This window comes from Mustelus asterias, chromosome 20 (assembly GCF_964213995.1).
Source record: "Mustelus asterias chromosome 20, sMusAst1.hap1.1, whole genome shotgun sequence".
Classification (NCBI taxonomy): domain Eukaryota; kingdom Metazoa; phylum Chordata; class Chondrichthyes; order Carcharhiniformes; family Triakidae; genus Mustelus; species Mustelus asterias.
This window is the reverse complement of record NC_135820.1, coordinates 1,783,877-1,809,610: the sequence shown is the minus strand read 5'-3', so window position 1 is coordinate 1,809,610 and position 25,734 is coordinate 1,783,877. Positions and strand designations below refer to the sequence as shown.

Below are 25,734 nucleotides of genomic sequence, written 5' to 3'. Positions count from 1 at the left end.
AAAACAGCATGAATTACTCCAGTTTTCACACGGATTCGACGCTTCAATTTTTTTGGGAGAATTTACCTGATAAGATCCAAAGGGAGCTTGACAAGGTAGATGGTGAGATGTTTTCACAAGTGGGAATGTCTCAAAAAAAGGGACATCACTACAAGATAAAGGACCGGTCATTTAACACTGAGGTACATAGGAATTACTTCTTGCAGAGGGTGGTGAATCTCTGGAATTGTCTGACCCAAAGGGTGGTGGAGGCTGGATCATTAGAAGTATTTAAAGTGGAGGTGGATAAATATTTGATACATGGAGGAATAGAGAGTTATGGGGAAACGACACAGGAAAGGAGTTGAGGCCGGCATAGATCAGCCACAATCACATTGAATGGTGGGGGAGGGGTTTGAAGGGCATGGTGGGCGACTCCTGCTTCTATTTCTTGTGTTCTTGCATCACTGTCGGCTCTTGACTCTTGTCTGGTGGAACACTGTGTGCCTATAAACATTTACAATGTCAAAACTGGGATTTAAAGTCAAAACCAGTTTGAAAGCTATAAAAATTCAGGTATTTTCGAGATGGGTCTCTGACCCAAGCTTTCAGATTGCTCAACAGGTGATATGGAAGTGAGTAGCATGGGTCAGCAAAATACCTTTCCAATTGGCTGGTGGTATTACTCACTGACCCCAATACTGACCCTCACTCACTCACCCTCACTCACTGACCCTCACTGCCTTGGAAAAGCAGCCAGCATAATCAAGGACCCCACACACCCCAGACATTCTCTCTTCCATCTTCTTCCGTCGGGAAAAAGATACAAAAGTCTGAGGTCACATGCCGACCGACTCAAGAACAGCTTCTTCCCTGCTGCCATCAGATTTTTGAATGGACTTACCCCGCATTAAGTTGATCTTTCTCTACACCCTAGATATGACTGTACATTCTGCACTCTCTCCTTTCCTTCTCTATGAAAGGTATGCTCTGTCTGTATAGTGCGCAAGAAACAATAGTTTTCACTGTATCCCAATACATGTGACAATAATAAATCAAATCAAATCAAATCAAGTCAAGACAGGCTCAGCAAGAGTGAGATGGTGGTATATAATAGCCAGCTCTGCCTCTCTGGGAGGGTGAATTAGCAATCTGACTCCTGTTCACTGCCAGTGAACTGGAACCATCTTGGCAGGGATATAAGGACAGTAAGAAGTCTCCACATCAGGGATATAAGGAAACAGGGAATTCAGGATCTGGCTGCACCTCCTTGGGAATAGATTTACCGGTTGATGGATAGCAGCCACAGAGTGCTGAGGAGTGCACAAGGAACATCAAATATCAAAGCAAGATGACGTTATTCTCTGGCATTTTCATCGTTTGTGCTCGAGTTACTGAAGGTGAGACTTTTTATTAAATGGGTCACATATTAATCTCTTTCAGACTAATCATTTTAATGGATAAATTAACTCGTGGCACTATTATATACACACACACACACATATATATATATATATATATATATATTGGCAAATAATATTCCATTCCCTTATGGGGAGTGTGGTAAAGTAATGCTCTTTATACCAATTATATCTGGGTGCATTTTTGAATTGCTCTTTGGAAATGGCTTTTTCTGGTAAGTTTGTGATTTCTTCCCCAACCCTAGTTGCTCTTGGGAAGGTGGTAGTGAGTACTTCTATTCTACTGTTGCAATCTAGGTGGTGTAAGTGCACCTAGAGTCCTGTCAGGTAGGGAATTCCAGGATTCTAACCCACCAATGGTGAAAGAGGAGTTCCAACTCAGGTGACTTGATGGGGGATTTGCTGGTGGTGGTGTCTCCAGGCATCTGCTGTCCTGGTCCTGGCTACAGGTTTAAAAGACGCTTTTGAAAGAGCCTTGGTGAGTTGCTGCAGTGCATCTTGTAGATGGTACACACGGCTGCCACTGTGCGTCAGTGGTGGAGGGAGTGAATGTTTGTGGATGGGGTACCAATCACGCAGGGCTGCTTTGTGCTGGATGGGAGCAAAGGAACTGAAGGCTGTGCTGATAGGTTAAGGTGAAATAAGATAGGAAGAGGGCTGTGAGAGTCCCACATTCTCCCCACTTCCTGAGGGAGCGAGTCCCACATTCTCCCCACTCCCCACGGAAGTGAGTCCCACATTCTCCCCATTCCCCATGGGAGTGAGTCCCACATTCTCCCCCCTCCCCATGGAAGTGAGTCCCACATTCTCCCCACTCCCCATGGAAGTGAGTCCCACATTCTCCCCACTTTCTGTGGGAGCAAGTCCCACATTCTCTCCACTCCCCATGAGAGCGAGTCCTTCATTCTCCTTACTCCCTGTGGGAATGAGTTTGATTAAGGAGGACATTGGTACAGTAGTTCAGAAGATCAAGATATAGAATCACTTTGGGTAGAGACAAGGAAGAGTAATAGAAGGAGATCGCTTTTGGAAGTATTTCAAAGACCACCTAACAGTAGATACACTGTCAGACAGAATATATGAAAATAAATAGTGCAGTAAGAAAGGTACTGTAATAACATTGGGTGATTTTAAGCTTCCTATAGATTGGATAAATCAGATTGGCAAAGTCATCCTGGAAGATGAATTAATAGAGTGTATTAAAGACAATTTCAGAGAGCAGTATGCTCCAATTCTCCCTGTCTGGGTAGGTTTCCTCCGGGTGCTCTGGTTTCCTCCCACAGTCCAAAGATGTGCGGGTTAGGTGGATTGGCCATGCTAAATTGTCTCTTAGTGTCAGGGGGATTAGTCAGGGTAAATGCATGGGGTTATGAGGACATGGCCTGGGTGGGATTGTGGTCAGTGCAGACTCGATGGGCTGAATGGCCTCCTTCTGCACTGTAAGATTCTAGGGCCAACCAGAGAAACAGCTATTTTAGATGTGGCAATGTGTAATGAGACAGGATTAATTAATGATCGCATAGTAAAGGTAGGCAATAGTGATCATAATATTTTGAGGGGAGAAATCTATGACAAGTGGCTTAAACATAGATAAAGAAAATTACAACGGTGTGAGTGCAGAATTGGCTAAAGTGAACTGGGAAATAGGATGACAGGCAGGACAGGAGAGAAATAGTGGCAGACATTTAGGGGGATATTTCATTACTCAGCAAATAAACATATTCCATTGAGAAATAAAAACTCTGTCAGAAGGAAGCACCATCTGTGATGGAAGTTTTTTTTGGGAAGGTTTTTAACCTCCACATCCATGTACCTGCCCTCATTCAATATTAGTTTGTTCTTTTGAGACCTTAGCCATTCAGGTAATAGGACAAAATCTATTCACCTAACTCAGGGAATGTTTCTTAAACACCAAAAGTCAAATTTAACAAGCTAGACACCAACTTTACTGGCTTAACATAATTCTTGCTTCCCAATTCAGCCTAGGGTGTGAGGCGACACATGGTATTTTTTCTTTCTCTCTCTTCCACTTTCTCTCTATCGGCAGTTCTGTACTTTACTGCACCGAGCTGGAAGCAGTCTCTTACATTCAGTTTTCAAATTCAGTGCACTTGGCAGCCCAAGTTGGTGCTTTATAACTCTTTTCCAAACCAGGCCCCATGTGCATGATCAGTCATGTTTCTGAATTCTGATTGGCTTGGGCAATGATCAGTTTCTGAATGGTTTCTCCAGGTGATGGCCAGCAATTGAGATCATTTCCTGTTGTGCCCTGACTGGTTCTCTACTTGTGGTCATTTCTCTAAGGCTATGATCATAACAGGATCGAATTTCGCATTTGGCTTGAGGGTGAGAAATGTGGGTCTATGACTAGTGCATTAAACATAAAAAACCAAAAGATTACATAAACTCTTGTGGGAATGTTCGCCCCTCATTATAGCTTTTTCTGTTATTTCATTACATTTTATGACTTGCTACTGAGAGTGTGGGATGTCTTAAGATATTGCCTTTGTTTGCTCTTTTGTGATGCCAAGCTCAAACGATTAGCATCTGGAGTCATTGCTCCAGGAACAGCTTTACTATTATATGTTTTTGTAGCCATTGCCTGTATTTGGTATGTGATCATTAAAAATCATACAAGAGTCCAGAGTATGTGTTATTTTTTGTTGTCCTTACACAAATGACCAAATTGAAGAAATTATATAATGTCTGTATAAAATCACTGCATAGAGACTAACAGGGCAGGGGAATACACAATAACAGTAGGACACTCAGAAGTACAGAGTACCAGAGGGGTGCATTTCCTTAGATCCCTGAAGGCAGTAGGGCAGGCAGATAAGGTGGTTAAGGAGGATACTCACTGACATCAACCGAGGCATAGAATATAAGAACAGGGATATTATGATGGAGCTGTATAAAATGCTCATTAAGTTATAGCTAGAGTACTGTGTGCAGTTCTGGTCTCCACGTTATAGGAAAGATGTAACGAACTAGAGAGGGCACAGAGGAAATTCACCAGGAGCAAAGCAAATTACTGCGGATGCTGGAATCTGAAACCAAAAGGGAAAATGCTGGAAAATCTCAGCAGGTCTGGCAGTATCTAGATTCACTAGGATGCTGCCTGGACTGGAGCCTTTCAGCTCTGAAGAGAGCCTGGTTAGGCTGGGGGTTGTTTTCCTCGGAGCAGAGAAGGGCTGAGGGGGGATCTGATTGAAGTGTACAAAACTGAGGGACATAGAACAAAGAACAAAGAACAATACAGCACAGGAACAGGCCCTTCGGCCCTCCAAGCCCGCGCCGCTCCCCGGTCCAGGATTGAATCCTGAATCCAGGATCCCCGCCCAATTTTCCAGCCTATCTACATACCAATATCCTATCCACCGAGCTGTCCCTCACAGCTACGATGCTTTGTTCATTACAACCTATTAACTCACCCCCACCCCCCTATTCCAGACCATGTGATCCCCAGGGAGAGGCGAAAACCCAGAGTGAAAAACCCCAGGGCCAATATGGGGAAAAAAAAATCTGGGAAATTCCTCTCCGACCCCCTGAGGCGATCGAAACGAGTCCAGGAGATCACAATGGCCCTGATCGGAAAATGCTTCCCAACCCTAGTCATTTCCACTTCCATGAACACCATATGAATTCCCTGCCCCCGAGACAGGTTCCCAACTATCCGCAGTCTCGCTCTGTACTGGCACCAGCAAGATGATCATAGAATGAAGCCTTGAAACGAGAAACAAGGAACAATTAGCCCGCGCCGCTCCCTGGTCCAAACTAGACCACTCTTTTGTATCCCTCCATTCCCACTCCGGTCATATAGCCGTCTAGACAAGTCTCAAACGTTCCCAGCGTGTCCGCCTCCACCACCCCGCCCGGCAACACACTCCAGGCCCCCACGACCCTCTGTGCGAAACATGTCCTTCTGACATCTGTGTTAAACCTCCCCCCCTTCAAAGAACAAAGAACAAAGAACAGTACAGCACAGGAAACAGGCCTTCGGCCCTCCAAGCCTGTGCCGCTCCTTGGTCCAACTAGACCAATCGTTTGTATCCCTCCATTCCCAGGCTGCTCATGTGACTATCCAGGTAAGTCTTAAACGATGTCAGCGTGCCTGCCTCCACCACCCTACTTGGCAGCGCATTCCATAGAGAGGGGAGATAGGGAGAGATTTTTCCCCTTACTCCAGGTGTCAATAACCAGGGGGCAAAGAGTTAAGGTCGGGAGCAGGAGATTTAGAGGAAAAGCCTTCTCACCCAGAGGGAGGTGGGGAATCTGGAATTCGCTGCCTGAAAGGGTCACAGAGGCAGGAACCCTCACAACATTTAAGAAGCATTTAGACAAGCACTTGAAACATCATAGAATACAAAGCCACGGACCAAGTGCCGGAAAATGGGATTAGAATAGATAGGGGCTTGATGGCCAGTGCAGACACGGTGGTCCACAGGGTCTCTTTCTGTTCTGTAAGACTCTATGACTCTGTTGATTGGTGTGTAAAAGTTGAGGTAGCAAGATGGGCGGCACAGTGGTTAGCACTGCTGCCTCACAGCGCCAGGGGCCCGGGTTCGATTCCCAGCACGGCGGCACAGTGGTTAGCACTGCTGCCTCACAGCGCCAGGGACCCGGGTTCGATTCCCAGCACGGTGGCACAGTGGTTAACACTGCTGCCTCACAGCGCCACGGACACGGGTTCAATTTTGGCCTTTATGGAGTTTACACATTCTCACCGTGTCTGCATGGGTTTCCTCCAGGTGCTCCGGTTTCCTCCCACAGTCCCAAGATGTGCGGGTTAGGCTGATTGGCCACGATAAATTGCCCCTTAGTGCCAGGGGGATTAGCAGGGTAAATACGTGGGGTTACACGGGATGGGGCCTGGGTGGGATTGTTGTCGGTGCAGACTCGATGGGCCGAATGGCCTCCTTCTGCACTGAAGGGATTCTATGATTCTAAGATGCAGCTTAAAAATATAACATTCAACTCATACTCAGAAAAGGCAGGAGAACCACACACTTACAAAGACTAATTACAGAACTTAATTCTAAGCTTACAGAACCAAATATGGCTACGTTCTGTGGAGGAAAGTAACCGTTCCTTCTCCTTTTGCAACACTACAAGCGAAACAGCTAGAACAAATTCTCAGGAAACGGGACGAAATGTGTAACATTTCATAGCTGTGATCCTTTCACAAGAGGACTTTCTCAGCCCTCTCTGAGTCATCGATATGAGTATCATAGATAGGATTTGCCAGGGACGATGATGGTAAACCTAATTAAAAATTAGGATTAAAAATCTCCTGTATAAAACTGAGATAACAAGATTTTTTTTTCTTAAAGGGTCTTTAGTTTCTAGAATGCTCTTTCCCAGAGTTGAGAGGAGGCTTGGTCATTATATTCAATGTACTCAAGGCGAGGTTGGGTAGATATTTCATGATGTGGAGATGCCGACGTTGGACTGGGGTAAACACAGTAAGAGTTTTAACAACACCAGGTTAAAGTCCAACAGGTTTATTTGGTAGCAAATGCCATTAGCTTTCGGAGCGCTGCTCCTTTGTCAGATGGAGTGGAAATCTGCTCTCAAACAGGGCACAGAGACACAAAATTGTGTAACTTGATTTTGTGTCTCTGTATGCCCTGTTTGAGAGCAGATTTCCAGTCCATCTGACGAAGGAGCAGTGGAGGGAGCATTAAGCACAGGTTAAAGAGATGTGTATTGTCTCCAGACAGGACAGCCCGCAAGTCCAGGAGGCAAGCTGTGGGGGTTACTGATAATGTCCTCATGAGGACGGCCTAAACCGGGATGTTGGATTTATGTCACTTTATCAGTAACCCCCACAGCTTGCCTCCTGGACTTGCTGGCTGTCCTGTCTGGAGACAATACACATCTCTTGAACCTGTGCTTAATGCTCCCTCCACCCACATTGTCTGTATCTTTAAGATCTGGTTGGTTGTAGGGATTCGCATTCTAATCAGTATTCTGTAACTTGATTTTGTGTCTCTGTGCCCTGTTTGAGAGCACATTTCCAATCCATCTGACGAAGGGGCAACGCTCCGAAAGCTAATGGTGTTTGCTACTAAATAAACCTGTTGGACTTTAACCTGATGTTGTTAAAACTCTTACTGTGTTCACCCCAGTCCAACGCCGGCATCTCCACATTACAAAGGAAAGAACAGTTTGAACTGTTTCGCTGCTTTTCTGGCATTCCATTTTAAACTATACAAGACCCCTTATTTCCCAATTTTACTGTTTATTATTTATTAATGTCACAAGTAGGCTTACATTAACACTGCAATGAAGTTGCTGTGAAAATGCCCCAGTCACCACACCCGGCGCCCGTTTGCATACACGGAGGGAGAATTTACCAAGGCCAATGCACCTAACCAGCACGCCTTTCGGACTGTAGGAGGAAACTGGAGCACCCGGAGGAAATCCATGCAGACACGGGGAGAACGTGCAGACTCTGCACGGACAGTGACCCAATCCGGGAATTGAACCCGGGCCCCTGGCACTGTGAGGCATCTGTGAGAACCACTCTGCCACCGTGCTGTCACATTTTAAAGTGTACAAGACCAGTTCACACCAATATTCTCATTTCCCTATTTTACTGGTGTTCCATTTTAAAATATACAAGACCAGTTCAGACCTGTATTCTTATTTTCCCATTTTACTGGTTTAACTTTCTGGGGGCAGGGACAATACCCACCGCGCCACAAGACTTCTTTGCTATATTAAGGAATAAAGCTTTTGGGTGCAAGATTAAATGTAAAACTGGAGCTTCTTTCTCTTTCAGACTGCCTGGATGTTTTTGCCTGAAGTACGTGCGAATTCTCGGGATTGATTATTCATTGCTTTGGGTGTAACTCTCTCGGGTATCGGTGACGTAACAAAATTAAAACCTTCTTATTATGAAATCCACCTGATGGTCCAATGAAATGCATCAGAAGCTGGGACAAACTGTTTTAGAAATTAGAACCTCTCATTGATATTGCAAATTTCATTGCCAGTGAATTCCACACTGCTTCATAGACACTGCCCATTGAAACTGTGTCTTTCTCACTCTGGAATCTCAACGTGCTGAGGTTTTGACACCAGAGGTGCCATGAAATACACTATCACTGACACTGAATGAATCTTTCACTTACAACATTGAATTGTCACAGCCAAATGTCTCTACCCTCTATCAGTTCAGGGAAAAGGCTCAAGAGAAGAATCAGTTGAGTGACTAGTTAAAATTAATGGTCTCAGATTTGAGACCTGAGCCTTGCTTTTGATGCATCTCATTGGCACACAATTGGATTTGATGGCAATGAGTTTCTTACGAATATTTTCGAGTTACACCCAAAATAACTCATCAGATTCACATTCCAGGCAAGAAAGCCAGCCAGAATGAAAGAGAAAGGAAAAGAAAGGCTCAATTTTTACAGTGTTATTGATGGAAAAAGACTTTATCCTCTCTATAATTAGTATACAGTGGAGAGCTTGTGGCTCAGTGAGTTGTGTCCCTGCCTCGGAGCCAGTAGCTCCGGATTCAAGTCCCACTCCATGTGACCAAACAGGTTGAGTGTCAATGTGTAAATCCTTCCAACACACACCAACGGCAGACGGTTAGAGCGGGAGACATTCCTGGATGGAAAGAAAGTGGAGCCTCTGCCATCAATATCCAGACGTGTAAAAGTGTGTGTGGCCTCACCAACCCAGACGCTTTGAGGGGCCGTTTAGCTTCAATGGCCGGTGTGGGCCAGATTGGTGCCGATAGCATGGGGTTTGATCCCATTCTGGCTGGGATGGCTTTAGGTCAAATACAGTTTTGTTTATTGAGCTGACCAACTAGGATACGTGTAGTCTGCTGGTTTAACAATGCTGAATTTTCAGCTCCTGACTGCGAACAGGAGAAACTGGTTATACCAAGGAAACACAAGGGGTAATTGCACAAGGGGTAATTGTTGGAACAATTCACTCCCTGTCCCAGCGCAGATTTATTACTGACTGCCTTACTGTGATGTTGAGCAATGCAATGGGGAATTGGGGGGGTGGGGGGTGGTGGGATGGGGGGGGGCGGGGGGGGGCTAGTTGTCAGACCCAGGGCTCTCCAGATATTGAGACACAGACCTTGGTTCAACATTGCCACTGAAAGGGGACAAAATTGGGCCTTGGTTGTTGGGGTTTGAAGTAAACTGGGGGACACATCCCAGGCATGAACTTTGAGGTCATGTTCAGATCAGTGATCAGATTTTGGGGCAGTTGTGAGGAACCCTTTTTTAAAAAATAAATTGAAGGAAATTATTCAGCTTCCTGACTTTTGTTTAATGTCTGCCAGATTATTTTGGCATTGGGAATATGCCATTCTTCAAGAAACCACAGGTCAACAGATAGATGTCCAGCAGGAAATATCTGGAGAGGGAAGAGATATCTGGGATCAGTTAACAAAAAAACTGCTGTTACAAAAGTGAAAAGGGGGTCAAGATGAAAGGCAGAGTTCGTTGAACTCAAAGTTGAGTCCGGAAAGTTGTAAAGTGCCTAATCGGAAGATGAGGAACTGTTCCTCCAGTTTGCGTTGAGCTTCATTGGAGCTTTGCAACAGGCCAAGGACCCCCTTTTTTTGATCCCATGTTTTGTCCCAAAAACCCCTGTCCCACAAGGCCATCTGTCACTTGTTTTTAAGTTTTGCTTTCACAGAGCGCTGACCTTTGGTCTGCTATCATACCAACACGCCACTGTCAGCGCTTTCTTTATTCTTCCATACTGTCATTGACACTGTTTGTCTTGTGCCCATAACATTTTTGTCAATCTCTCCGAGCTCCCACCTTCTACGTTGCTCTATCCCCCTCTTAAACAAAAACCATCACATTTCTCCCTCTCTTTAGCTCGGAAGAAGCATCAAGGGTCTGTTGTTGCCAGGATACAGACTCTTGCTTATTGGTTAACAAACACCTGACCTGAGAGAAACATTCCTTGAACATTTTTATTCTTTGAAACTCTGTGGAGAATGTGCCGGTGTTTTAGAAGCAGGCTGCGAGAAGATGATTCTCTCTCTCTCCACCACCTTTGTGTTTCATCAGAAATATCTCATCAGAATAACTTTTTTTTTGAAAGTCTGCAAAATTGTGATAAGTAAGAGTCATCAAGGACAGTTTCACCAAAATTCCATTTGAAATAACGTCCAGATCTATTGTGACCAGAATTCTGTCAGGTCAGCAGTGTCGAGATCCTTTCAGGTTTTATCCTTTTAAAATAAGCGTTCCTGTACTCCAGCCTTTGAAGGGGATAGTGTTTGTATCTGTGTTGTGTTTGTGTGTGAGCGTATGGGTTCTTTTGAGAAAAAGTCATAAATAATTCCATTTCCAAACTACAACTTGTATGTTAATTCGTTTTACAACTTGTTTTCAGTAAGTCTTTGTTTATAAATCAATTTTTTTGAGGTTATTGAAAGAAGCCTGAGAGAGTATTTTTGTACTGGGATTAACAGTATTAAAGATAAACAATTAGCCATTTTGTTGGGTGAGTTAGACATTTAAACTTTTGTTATGATCTGCAGAGAAATGGGGTTAGAATTGACTGCACCCTCCCATCAAAGGGGCTGCAATCCTTCTTCAGGGTGCCTGGGGTCTGACTCAGGTGTGGGTCAGGAATGAATGACATCCCTTGCATGAATACAAGAATCATCATTGTGTTGTGCTTGGCTAACATCATAAGTTAATGGTGAATCAGGATGGAAAGTTGGACAGGTACCCCATTTATAAAATAGAGGACCTGTATGTAAAATTGGTGGGATGGTGGGGTGGGTCTGACATATATGAAGTTGAAAATGAGCCACACCTACAACAATTGGAACTAGATGAAGCATTGACAACTTATGTCACCATAAACTCCCACAAAGGGCTGTACCAATAAATACATTTACCCTTTGGGATTTCGAAAACTCCAGTGGACTGTGGAGAGTTTAACTGCAAGGGTTGCCCAAGGTTATCATTTACCTAGATGATGAACTGATTACAGGGTTCACTGAGGAGGAACATTTGGCAAACCTGGATGAAATTTTAAATAGGTTCCGGGAAGCAGAAGTGGGCCTGAAGAGAGAAAAGTGCACGTTTTAGGCAAATGAGGTGGCTTATCTTGGATACAGGGTGGATACTCGAGGGCTATATCCAATGCAAGATAAAATGAGAGCCATTAAAGAAGCACCAGCCCCCAAGAACATCTCAGAACTCAGCTCTTGACTAGTTTATGACGACACACGGTTCCTCTCTCATCCATTAACCTTGCTAGCTCCATTGCATGTGGAATCTATAGAATCCCTATAGTGCAGAAGCAGGCCATTCAGCCCAGCGAGTCTGCATCCACTCTCCGAAAGAGCATCTTACCCAGGCCCACCCTTCCACTCTATTCCCATAAACCCGCACATTTAATGTTCCAACAATTAACTCCTGAGTGCCCATTCTTCCATTCTGATGAGGCAAGATGGAAGTTTTTCACACCTCAAGGGAAGTCCTTGTCTCTATTGGCCCCTTGTAGGTCCCACAGATCTTCAGAAAATGTGAGGTGGCTACACAGATGCCAGTTTTCAGCCATTTTATATCAGTGTCTTTGTGAAAGACTCTGATGAAATACCGTTTGTAAATAAAACTTTACAACACCCAGCCTTCAACAATGATGGAGCATCCACAACTCACTGGGTAGAGAATTCCAAGGATTCACAACCCTTTGAGTGGAGAAGTTTCTCATCTCAGTCCTAAATGATTGGCCCCCTTGACCTTGGATTGTGTCTTAGTCTCCCCGACCAGCCAGGAACAACCTCTCAGCGTAAAGCCCCTTCAGATTCTTGCATGTTTCAATCAAATCACCTCTCTGAACTTCAGAGAATATCAGTCCAATTTACACAGCCTCTCATCACAGCAGCATTCCCTCACCCCAGGGGCCAGTTTGGTGACCCCTCATTGTATCACCTCCAATGCAAGTATATCCTTCTGTCAATGTGGAGACCAAAACTGCACGCACCGCTCCAGATGTGGCCTCACCTAAAACTTTCTACAGTTGGAGCAAGACTTCTTTATTTTGTACCCCATTGAGAGGTTTGGCTTCTTTGGATGTGATTAAATCCCTGAGATCAGGTGGACTGTATTGGGCATAGAAAGAGGGAGGGGCAGAGGGGCTGGCACAGGTCACAGAGATAAGGAGGGACAAGGATATGGATTTTATAGACATTGGTGTTTCCCAGGTGGGGAGTGCGGTGATCTGGAAGCAATCACTGTGTTTTATTCTTTTCCACCAACAGGAGTTAGTACATCCTGTACTGAACCTGGAGATCTCATCGTGGCAAAGCACAAGAAAACAACCGACTGCAACTGACACATGGGAGGTTCCCCGGGGTCTTGACATGCAATCCTTTCCTCTTTTGTTTCTGATGCTCTGATTGGCTCAATTACATGGCAAAGTGGCTGAGGCCACTTTCTAAAGCAAAACCTGCATTTCTATAGCACCTTTCCTTCCAGTAGAAATGGCTTCCTTTGTGTTTGTCTTAGCGGACAGGCAGAGCCTCGCTTTGACACTTTACCAGAACTGAATGCATTTCACCCTGATCCTGAACTTCATGAGGCCCCCTCTGAGTCAGCTCTCTGAGGGAGAGAAGGAGTTACAAACAGCATCGAGTTATGACCCTGGAGCAGCCAACTTATCTCAACTGAAAGCAGTTTATTTAGATGAGTGGTGCCTAGCTACAGGCTCCATCTTCTCCCGGTAATGGAGTCTGAATCAGGCAGTTCATAATCTTCATAGAATCAGAGAAATCCCTACAATGCAGAAGAAGGCCATTCGGCCCATCGAGTCTGCACCGACCACAATCTCACCCAAGCCCTATCCCCGCAACCCACGTATTTACCCTTCTAATCTCCTGACACTAAGGGACAATTTAGCATGGCCAATCCACCTAACCTGCACATCGTTGGACTATGGGAGGTGTCATCTTGGTGTTATATTGAGCCCTGTGATCAATTCTAACTACATATCCATGCCAGTGCTGAAAGACCAGCTATTTCATCCTCTGTAACACCACCTACCTCAGCCACTGTCCCAGCTCATCAACTGCTGAATCCCTCATCCTGTCTTTGCTGTTTCTAGACTCGACTATTCCAACACACTCTTGGCTTGTTGCCGACAGTTTACAGTTTGTAAACGTGGACTCATTCAAAACTCTGCTGTGTGTTCAAATTCATCTCAAGACCCATTTACCCATTAATATTGTGCTCACTGACCACTTACACAGGCTCCCAGTTAATCAACGCCTTGATTTCAAAATAACCTTTTTCTCAAATTCTTCAATAAACACACTTGTCCTATCTCTGTAACCTTCTGAAGTCCCTACAAACCTCCTTATCTCTGTAACCTCCTCCAATCCCTCCAACCCTCTATCTCTGTAACCTCCTCCAGGCCCTACAACTATCCCTATCTCTATCACCTTCTGATGTCCCTACAACTCTCCCTATTTCTGTAACCTCCTCAAGCCCCCCCAACCCTCCCTATCCCTGTAACCTCCTCCAGCCCCTACAACCCTCCTGTTAGCGGGGTTTAGGATAACCTGGGACTAAAAAGACTAATAGATCAAGATAGACTAATTTAGAGTGAATATAGTATAGAAAACGTGCAAAGTACCTGAAGTTAAAAGATACAGTTTGCATAGAAACAAGTAACCACTGTTAGAGAATTTAAACATGTATTTTTTGAAAACATATTTCTTCTGCATACATCTTGACTAATGACATGTACCTGCTCCACGACATGATGGGATAAAGCTGAGTAAGATCAACCACATTCTTTAAGAACAATACAGCCACAGAGCACAATTTTTATCAGTATGAGTTATAGTCAGTACAAACTCCCCAGGCAGTAAAATGGATAGATTAATACAATTTTCCCGACAAGAGGTTGCTAAGTAGACAGTGGGAAAATAAACTTTTGAACTCGACGAACTTACATATTATGGTTGCCAGGAGACAGTTGGAAAGAACTTTCGGACTCTACAAGCTTATGTGTTCTCATGTTGCCAGAGGGTAAAATGTTATTGGCCAAGGTAAATCTTTCATACTAAAATGATTGGCTAGGGTGAGCAGAGTAGATGGGCAAATGTTTTTTGAAAAATGTATAATTGTAATATTGATAACAATGCAATTCGGAATAATTTGGGCTGCCTCAAATTGTTCTCCTATGTGAGTGGAAACAGGCCTGAGCAATAAAGTAAATATTCAACCAGAATTACTGCCACCATGAGTCCTTTGTTCTAGGTCTCCCAAAAAGCTCCAACATCTCCCTATCTCTATAACCTCCTCCAGCCCCTACAACCCTCCCTATCTCTAAAATCTCCTCCAGCCCCTACAATCCTCCCTATCTCTGTAACCTTCTCCAGCCCCTACAACCCTCCCTATCTCTGTAACCTTCTCCAGCCCCTACAACCCTCCCTATCTCTGTAACCTTCTCCAGCCCCTACAACCCTCCCTATCTCTGTAACCTCCTCCAGCCCCTACAACCCTCCCTCTGTAACCTCCTCCAGCCCCTACAACACTCCCTATCTCTGTAACCTCCTCCAGCCCCTAAAAGCCTTCCATTTCTGTAACCTCCTCCAGCCCCCTACAACCCTCCCTATCTCTGTAACCTCCTCCAGCCCCTACAACCCTCCCTATCTCTGTAACCTCCTCCAGCCCCTACAACCCTCCCTATCTCTGTAACCTCCTCCAGCCCCTACAACCCTCCCTATCTCTGTAACCTCCTCCAGCACCTACAACCCTATCTCTGTAACCTCCTCCAGCCCCACAACCCTCCCTATCTCTGTAACCTCCTCCAGCCCCACAACCCTCCCTATCTCTGTAACCTCCTCCAGCCCCTCCAACCCTCCCTATCTCTGTAACCTCCTCCAGCCCCTCCAACCCTCCCTATCTCTGTAACCTCCTCCAGCCCCAATAACATTCCCAATCTCTGTAACCCCCTCCAGCCCCTCTAACTCTCCATATTGTAACCTCCTTCAGCTCCTCAACCCTATCTTTATAACCTCCTCCAGTCCCTACAACCTTTCCTATTTCTGTAACCTCCTTTGGCCCAGCAATCCTGTCCATCTCTGTACCCTCCTCCATAGCTCTGTGCTCCTCCAATTCTGGTCTCTTGAGAATCTTCCAATTATTATCACGCTGCCAGCAGTGATGTGTCTTCAGCTGGCTGGATCTTCAGCTATTATCTCCTAATGTGGTGCGGAGTGTGATTCTCTGTTTCCACTCGGGGAAATGCCTTCGAAGTGTTTGCTGCATTAAAGGTGCTATAATAAATGGCAATTGGTGCTGTTCTTGACACAGAGAAGTTGGAAATGTTGGTCCATTCAGATTGAACCCCTGAATTGCCATCCAGGGTTTGGGATTGTACTGATTTCCATTGCTTGTTATGTTTCAGTTCATTAAAAATCTTCAGAATAAATCTGCTATCTATGGAATAACTTACATGATTATCTGTCTGAAATGTGACCTCATTGACTCCTGTTCATACCACTTAATTCACATTTAGTCCTGTGTTGCTGTAGACAGGTGTTTCTTGAGTATTCATTGCATGTTTAGCAGTATAACTCCAGTCACCAATCTCTTTTCAAAGCAAACGGAGAACAAGTGCTTCAGCAGCGCCAGAGAGAGCAACAGTTAAACAATTCTCCTCCGTCAACTCCCATTTCCGCACTCACGACCCCTCCACAAATTCCCCAGTCCCATTCCCACGCTCACTACTCTCCATCAATGCCCCACTCCCATTTTCACACCGTATTCCCCCTCTGCCAATTCCCCCACTCCCATTCCTACATCCTATTACCCCTCTATCAGTAGCCAAACTGATTAGACTTTGCTCGCTACCCTCTCATTTTACCCCTCTCCAATTGCCCTTCCTCTTTTACCTCCGTTATTCCTCTGCACTTCCCCGTTTCCTGCCCCCTTTTCTCCCCCCCACCACCGTGCCATCAACCCCTCTACATTACCCTTCCCCTTTACCAGTCTCCAATCCCTCCTCCCCATTTGTCTACCTGAATCCGCGTTTCATTTCCCCTCCTCATGCCTCTTGCCTACCCCACTCCCTCTCAATCATTCCATTGCCCCTCTCCTGTTCTCCTCCCCATTCCTGTGTGCTTCCCACAACCTCCTCCTCCATTCCGCCTCCATTCTCTCCTCCCACATTTGCCTTTTACCTATTCCCTCTCACACTCTCCATTCCCCTCCCCTCCTCCATTCCCCTCATCCATTTACCCCTTCCTCCATTCCCCTATTTATCCCTCCTCCATTTACACCTCCTCCATTCCCCCATCTCCATTTACCCCCACCTCCATTCCCCCTCCTCCATTCCAAAGAACAAAGAAAATTACAGCACAGGAACGGGTCCTTCGGCCCTCCAGGCCTGCACTGACCATCCTCCCCAACTGAACTAAAACCCCCTACCCTTCCGGGGACCATACCCCTCCATTCCCATTCTATTCATGTATTTGTCCAGACGCCCCTTAAAAGTCACTATCGTATCTGCTTCCACTACCTCCCTCGGCAGCGAGTTCCAGGCACTCACCACCCTCTGTATAAAAAATCTGCCTCGTACACCTCCTTTAAACCTTGCCCCTTGCATCTTAAACCTGTGCCCCCTAGTAATTGACTCTTCCACCCTGGGAAAAAGCTTCTGACTATCCACTCTGTCCATGCCCCTCATAATCTTGTAGACTTCTATCAGGGTCACCCCTCAACCTCTGTGGTTCCAGTGAGAACGAACCTCTCCTCATAGCTAATGCCTTCCATACCGGGCAACATCCTGGTAAATTTTTTCTGTACCCTCTCCAAAGCATCCACATCCTTCTGGTAGTGTGGCGACCAGAGTTGAAGTGCTATATTCCCCTCCTCCATTTACCCCTCCTCCATTCGCCCTCCCCCATTTACCCCCTCCTCTATTTACTCCCTCCTCCACTCCACCTCCTCCATTTACCCCCTCCACTATTTGCCCCCTCCTCCATTTATCCCTCCTCCCCATTCCCCTTCCTCCACTCCACCTCCTCCATTTACCCCCTCCACTATTTACCCCCTCCTCCATTCCCCCTCCTCCATTATCCGTCCTCGCGCCCCACATTCTAAACCGGCACAAATCTACCCGCATGCGCAGAGCGGCAGTCACGCCTGGGGAGGACGCATGCGCAGAGCGGCAGTCACGCCTGGAGAGGACGCATGCGCAGAGCGGCAGTCACGCCTGGGGAGGACGCATGCGCAGAGCGATCCCTCACAGCAAGCGAGTAGGGACACAGCCCAGGGCAGCGCCTGAGGCAGTTAGAGAGTCAAAGCCGGGGGACGTGGAGCCAGAATAACATCAACCCTTCCCAAAGAACCCTTCCCCTTTCTATCATCAACCCTTCCCAAAGAACCCTTCCCAAAGAACCCTTCCCCTTTCTATCATTAACTCTTCCCAAAGAACCTTCCTCTCTCTGTCATTAACCCTTCCTGAAGGACCCTTCCTCTCTCTGTGTCTCAATCCTGATCCATTTGGCACTTTTTTTAATGTTTTGAATAGTTGCCCCTCATTTGGAGCCTTGGTGCGTCCCTGCATCTTGTAGATCTCCTAGGAGATAACCTGCAGTCCAGGGGGGGCAACCTGCAGCCTCAAGAGGTAACCTGGAGCCCTGGGGAGGGCAGGGGGTGGGGGGCAACCTGCAACCCCGGGGTGGGGGGCAACCTGGAGGCTTCTGGGCTCAAAGTGCAGCACAGGAGAGATTTTATTGACTGTTGACCCCGTACAGGTTTACCACATTGTGCTGGTTTCCATTCACGTGGTTTTTCTTTCCTTCCGGGGTGACTGAAGTAATATGTATGTAAAGTGAGGGTAAGTGAAGTGAGCTGTGTGCTGATTGTACAAAGCACTGACTGTGATAACCCGTGTGCTCCCTCTGCGTCCAATCAAAGGGTAAATATTTCTTTTGAGTTTTACCATATGAAGCTGATGACACTTCTATTAACATATAAATGATGAAGCATTTTTTATCACTTGTTACAAAATATTCAGCATGTATTGAATCTGATTGGTGGAGGTCATGGTTCATGGACGTGCGCAACCTCACTCATGCAGCCCACTCCCTGGTCTAGACGGCAGGGCAGTGATCATGAGTTTGGAATCTGCCATCCAAGGATCCTTGGTGAGTTGCAGTTGCACATTCTGTCGATAGTGTACACATGGCACTGTCAGTGTCGGAGGGATTGAATATTTGTATCAGGGATTGAATCAAGCGGGGCTGCTTTGCCTGGATGGTGTCGAGCTTCTTGAGTGTTGTTGGAGCTGCACCCATCCAGGCAAGTGGAGAGTATTCCATCACATTCCTGACTTACAGATGGTGGATAGGCTTTGGGGAGTCAGGAAGTATGTTGCTCACTGCAGGATTCCCAACCTCTGACCTGCTCCTGTAGCCACAGTATTCATCTGGCTGGTCCAGTTCAGTTTCTGGTCAATGATAACCTGCAGAATGTTGCTAGTGGGGATTCAGTGATGGCAATGCCCATTGAATGTCAAGGGATGATGGTTAGATCTCTCTTGGAGATGGTCATGACTGGCACTTGTGTGGCACCAATATTACTTGGCACTTGTGTCAGTCCAATATTGTCCAGATCTTGTTGAATTTGGTCATGGACTGCTTCAATATCTGAGGAGTCGCGAATGGTGCTGAACATTGTGCAATCATCGGCGAACATCCCCACTTCTGACTTTATGATGGAGGGAAGGACATTGATGAAGCAGCTGTAGTTGGTTGGGCCGAGGACACTAACCCTGAGGGACTCCTGCAGAGAGGTCCTGGAGCTGAGATGACTGACCCTCCACAACCACCACAACCATCTTCCTTTGTGCCAGGTATGACTCCAACCAATGGCGGGTTTCCCCTGATTCCCATCGACTCCAGTTTTGCCAGAGCTCCTTGATGCCACACTGGGTCAAATGCTGCCTTGATATCAAGGGCAGTCACCCTCACCTCACTCCTGGAGTTCAGCTTTATTGTCCGTGTTTAAACCAAGGCTGGAATAAAGTCGGGAGCCCCAACGGAACCCAAACTGAGTGTACATGAGCATGTTATTGCTGAGTAACTAGTGAGACACCAGGAGGGACGGCAGGAGCTAGTTCAAGACCCAAGGGCCAAAACCACCACCTCACAGAGCAATGGAAGATGATCTTGTGGCCGTCACATTCTGAGAATGTTGGGAATATATGACTAATATTCCTTCAGTGTCTTTCACAGTCCCTGGTGAATGGGGAGATTACCCTGCCATGTCTGTTCAGGGTTTGTGAATGTGTATGTGTGGTTTACAATAAGGAACTACAGTGACAGAATTGTTACGGTCCAGAATGAGGCCATTCGGCCCGTTATGTGTACACCAGCTCTGCAAATGAGCATTATGTTTCACTGCTATTCTCCTGTCTTTTCCCTTAACCCTGCATTGTTTTTATTCAAATAATCATCTAATGCCCTTTATGAATGGGTTGATGTGCAATGTCGATCACACTTTGCCACTGAATGTTTCCCAGCCCCTGAACCCATCACCTATACTTCTATTATTTCCAAACTTGATTACCTCCCAGTTTCCACTCTTTGTTAAACTTCAGCTCATCCAACTCTCTGCTGTCTTGTATCCTAGCTCACAACAGTTGCCTTTCGCCCATCTCCCCCATGTTCACCAACACTGGCTCTGTTGGATTTGAAGATTGTTAATGATCCGGTGAGGAAGTTGGCTGAGCAATTGGTGAGAGAGAGCAGGAACAATGGGGCAAAGGCGGGTATATGGAGTTAAGTGACAGATCAGCCATGATCTCGTTGAGTGGCCGTACTGGCTCAAGGTGCTGACTGGCCACCTTCCCCTTTGATAAGGAGAGAGAAGATGCACTTCAGCCTGGGCAAGTGAATGGGAGAGCAGGAACCAGCGTATAACTGAAACTGAAAAACCAGGAGTCACGAGCAGCGGGGAACAGCAGTGGGATAGGAAGGGTCCGTAACGTCTCGGACTGTGTCTTCTGGATTCTTAAGGGAGAGGGGAAACAGTCACAAGTCGTGGTACACATTGGTACCAACGACATAGGTAAGAGAAGGGACGGGGATTTAAAACAGGAATTTCGGGAGCTGGGCTGGAAGCTGAGAGCCAAGACAAAACATGTGGTCATCTCTGGTACATTACCGGTGCCACGTGATAGCGAGTTGAGGAACAGGGAGAGAGTGCAGTTAAACATGTGGTTGCAGGGATGGTGTATGAGGGAGGGTTTCAGATACGTGGATAATTGGAACACATTCTGGGGAAGGTGGGACCTGTACAAACAGGACGGGGTGTACCTGAACCAGAGGGGCACCAATATCCTGGGAGGGAAATTTGCTACGGCTCTTCAGGGGGGGTTTAAACTAATTTGTCAGGGGAGTGGGAAAAGGAGTTGTAGTCCAGAAGTCAGTGTTGAGGGTGGTGAGGTATTGGGGACGGTATCAAGGTCAAGGGTGGGTACCGGTAGACAGGAAGGTGGGTTGAAGTGTGTCTACTTCAATGCAAGGAGAATCCGGAACAAGGTAGATGAACTTGGGGCGTGGATTGGTACTTGGGACTACGATGTTGTGGCCATTACAGAGACGTGGGTAGAACAAAGACAGGAATGGTTGTTGGACCTTCCGGGGTATAGATGTTTCAGTAAGTGTAGGGAAGCTGGTAAAAGAGGTGGAAGAATGGCATTGTTAATCAAGGATAGTTTAACGGCTGCGGAAAGGCACTTCGAGGGGGATCTGCACACTGAGGTAATATGGGCTGAAGTTAGAAACAGGAAAGGAGCGGTCACGTTGTTAGGAGTTTACTATAGGCCCCCAAATAGTAATAGAGATGTGGAGGAAGAAATTGCTAAGCAGATTATGGATATGTGTGGAGGTCACAGGGTAGTTGTCATGGGGGACTTTAACTTTCCAAATATTGATTGGAACCTTTGTAGGTCAAATAGTTCGGATTGGGCAGTTTTTGTGCAGTGTGTGCAGGAGGGTTTCCTGACACAATATGTGGATAGGCCGACAAGAGGTGAGGCCACATTGGATTTGGTACTGGGAAATGAACCGGGCCAAGTGTTAGATTTGGTTGTGGGAGAGCACTTTGGAGATAGTGACCACAATTTGGTGTCTTTTGTTATTGCAATGGAGAGGGATAGGGCCGTGCGGCAGAGCAAGGTTTACAATTGAGGGAGAGGTAATTATGATGCGATTAGGCAAGAATTAGGGGACATAAGATGGAAACAGAAACTGTCAGGGAAAGGCACCAATGAAAAGTGGAACTTTTTCAAGGAACAAATACTGGGTGTCCTTGATAGGTATGTCCCTGTCAGGCAGGGAGGAAATGGCCGAGTGAGGGAACCATGGTTCACGAAAGAGGTGGAATGTCTTGTGAAAAGGAAAAGGGAAGCTTATGTAGGGATGAGGAAACAAGGTTCAGATGGCTCGATTGAGGGTTACAAGTTAGCAAAGAATGAGCTGAAAAAGGGGCTTAGGAGAGCTAGGAGGGGACATGAGAAGTCCTTGGCGGGTCGGATCAAGGAAAACCCCAAGGCTTTTTACTCTTATGTGAGGAATAAAAGAATGATCAGGGTGAGGTTAGGGCCGGTCAAGGACAGTAGTGGGAACTTGTGTATGGAGTCAGTAGAGATAGGAGAGGTGATGAATGAATACTTTTCTTCAGTGTTCACCAAGGAGAGGGGCCATGTTTTTGAAGAAGAGAAGGTGTTACAGGCTAATAGGCTGGAGGAAATAGTTGTTCGGTGGGAGGGTGTCCTGGCAGTTTTGAATAAACTGAAGGTCAATAAGTCCCCTGGGCCTGATGAAATGTATCCTAGGATTCTTTGGGAGGCAAGGGATGAGATTGCAGAGCCTTTGGCTTTGATCTTTGGGTCCTCACTGTCCAGAGGACTGGAGAATGGCGAATGTTGTTCCTCTGTTTAAGAAAGGGAATAGAAATGACCCTGGTAATTATAGACCGGTTAGTCTTACTTCGGTGGTTGGTAAATTGATGGAAAAGGTCCTTAGGGATGGGATTTACGACCATTTAGAAAGATGCGGATTAATCCGGGATAGTCAGCACGGATTTGTGAAGGGCAAGTCGTGCCTCACAAATTTGATAGAATTTTTTGAGGAGGTAACTAAGTGTGTTGATGAAGGTAGGGCAGTTGATGTCATATACATGGATTTTAGTAAGGCGTTTGATAAGGTCCCCCATGGTCGGCTTATGATGAAATTAAGGAGGTGTGGGATAGAGGGAAAGTTGGCCGATTGGATAGGTAACTGGCTATCTGATCGAAGACAGAGGGTGGTGGTGGATGGAAAATTTTCGGACTGGAGGCAGGTTGCTAGCGGAGTGCCACAGGGATCGGTGCTTGGTCCTCTGCTGTTTGTGATTTTTATTAATGACTTAGAGGAGGGGGCTGAAGGGTGGATCAGTAAATTTGCTGATGACAGCAAGATTGGTGGAGTAGTGGATGAGGTGGAGGGCTGTTGTAGGCTGCAAAGAGACATAGATAGGATGCAAAGCTGGGCTGAAAAATGGAGTTTAACCCTGATAAATGTGAGGTGATTCATTTTGGTAGGACTAATTTAAATGTGGATTACAGGGTCAAAGGTAGGGTTCTGAAGACTGTGGAGGAACAGAGAGATCCTGGGGTCCATATCCACAGATCTCTAAAGGTTGCCACTCAAGTGGATAGAGCTGTGAAGGCGGCCTATAGTGTGTTAGCTTTTATTAACAGGGGGTTGGAGTTTAAGAGCCGTGGGGTTATGGACCTTGGTGAGACCACATTTGGAATATTGTGTGCAGTTCTGGTCACCTCACTATAAGAAGGATGTGGAAGCGCTGGAAAGAGTGCAGAGGAGATTTACCAGGGTGCTGCCTGGTTTGGAGGGTAGGTCTTATGAGGAAAGGTTGAGGGAGCTAGGGCTGTTCTCTCTGGAGTGGAGGAGGCTGAGGGAAGACTTAATAGAGGTTTATAAAATGATGAAGGGGATAGATAGAGTGAATGTTCAAAGACTATTTCCTCGGGTGGATGGAGCTATTACAAGGGGGCATGACTATAGGGTTCATGGTGGGAGATATCAGAAGGATATCAGAGGTAGGTTCTTTACGCAGAGAGTGGTTGGGGTGTGGAATGGACCACCTGCAGTGATAGTGGAGTCAGACACTTTAGGAGCATTTAAGCGGTTATTGGATAGGCACATGGAGTACACCAGGATGATAGGGAGTAAGATAGCTTGATCTTGGTTTCAGATAAAGCTCGGCACAACATGGTGGGCCAAAGGGCCTGTTCTGTGCTGTACTGTTCTATGTTCTATGTCTGTGAGCTGGAAAAGCTCCTGCCCAATGTGAGGGAGAGAACAGCAGAGCACCCACAGCTGTGTTTAACACTGTACTCCACAATGGAAATAGAGTCCTGAAGTCCAGAGAGCTCCAGAAATTGAGAGGTGAAACTTAAACAAAGAATCCATGCTCACCGAGCAATGGGAAGAGTAGCCATTGTCAGGATTGAAACCTCTGTATTGAAGGAAGGATTTAATTGTGTCAGCGGCGGTCCTGACGACGCAGACTGGATTGACACCTGGAATGAGTGGGTTGTCTTAGGAGGAAAGGTTAGACAGACTGGGCACGATTCCACTGGAGTTCAGAACAGCAAGGGGCGACTTGATTGAAGTATTTAAGATCCTGAATGGTCTTGACAAGTTGGACGTGGAAAGAATGTTTCCTCTTGTGTGTGAGTCCAGAACTAAGAGGAGGGGGCAATGTTTTAAGATTAGGGGTGTCACTTTTAGGGCAGAGATGAGGAGGATTTTTTTCTCAGGGGGTTGTGCGACTTTGGAACTCTCTACTTCAGAAGGTGAAATTTTGAAGGCAGAGGCTGATAGATTCTTGTTGGACAAGGGAATCGAAGGTAGATAGGAATTCGTAACACAAACAGGGCAGCCAGGATCTTATCGGTTCTTCGTTGTATAGTGGTTAGTATCCCTGCATGTCACATGGAGGACCAGGGTTCAATTCCCCGACGGGATGTTTTAAAGAGTTATAACTGTGTTCATATTCTTGACTGTGAATATGGTTAGTACTGCTGCCTCACAGCACCAGGGACCTGGGTTCAATTCTGGCCTTGGGTCACTGTCAGTGTGGTGTTTGTACATTTGCCCCTGCCTGTGTGGGTCTCCTCCGGATGCTCTGGTTTCCTCCCACAGTCCAAAGATATGCAGGTTTGTTAGATTGGCCATGCTAAATTGCCCCTTGGTGTCCCAAGATGTATAGGTTAGTGGGGGTAAATATGTAGGGTTATGGAGATAAGGCCTGGATAATATGCTCTTTCAGAGAGTCAGCGAAGGCTCAGTGCGCCGAATGGCCGCCTTCTCTTCTGTAGGGATTCTATGATTCTAAATATAAAACTGGCCGGCTTGCTTCAGAGGGTGCTGACAATTATTGGGGTGGCACTGCTGCCTCACAGCTGCAGGGACCTGGGTTCCATTCCAGGTTGGGTCACTGTCTGTGCAGAGTCGACACGTTCTCCCCGTGTCTGCGTGGGTTTCCTCCGGGTGCTCCGGTTTCCTCCTACAGTCCAAAGATGTGACGGTTCGGTACATTGGCCATGCTAAATTCTCCCTTAGTGTCCCTGGATGTGTGAATAAGAGAGATTAGTGGGGTAAATATGTGGGGTTATGGGGTTAGGACCTGGGTGGGATTGTTGTCGGTGCAGACTCGATGGGCCGAATGGCCTCCTTCTGCACTCTAGGGATGCTATAATACTATGATCTAATTGAATGGGAGGTGCAGACCCCATGGGCCAAATAGCTCCTATTTTGTGTGTTCTTATGAAGGCCTGTAGCCTGCCTTTGCCACCAACTAGGCATGCACCGACAGCAGCTCCGGGACTCAGAGTGCTACTAAATTGCGGGTGCAGAACCCATTGTGAGCGAGTGACAGTATCCTTCTGCCTGGAGTGTGGGATTAAAGTGAATAGTCTACGGAGTTGCTGTGTTACACCTCGATTTATACCAAGTTCCCTGATCTCAGTTGGAAGTAGGGGTGGCGGGGAGGTGTGGCATGTTCGTAAAAGAACATCAGATACAGAAGCAGGAGGCCATTTGGCCCCTCACCCCATCCCCATTCAACAGGATGATGCTGGCCCTCCTGCCTCAACTCCCTCCCTCTCCTTCGACTCTCAGCCCATTAAGCTATCATAGAGCAGCTCCAGTGCAGAAGCAGGCCATTCGACCCATCGAGTCTGCATCGAAAACAATCCCACTCAGGTCCTATCCCCATAACCACCCTTCCCATCTGCTGGG

The 25,734-nt window shown here is 46.4% G+C and overlaps 1 protein-coding gene across 1 annotated transcript in view; it reads left to right on the top strand.

Annotated features, from left to right (window-relative positions):
- LOC144508723 (putative G-protein coupled receptor 139) overlaps nt 1–12,740 on the top strand; it is a 40,813-nt gene extending 28,073 nt beyond the window's left edge. The window contains exon 3 of the mRNA XM_078237031.1: nt 12,667–12,740. Coding sequence (XP_078093157.1) covers nt 12,667–12,740 — 74 coding nt within the window. The remainder of the gene's footprint in view (nt 1–12,666) is intronic.
- The last annotated feature ends 12,994 nt before the right edge of the window (nt 12,741–25,734 follow it).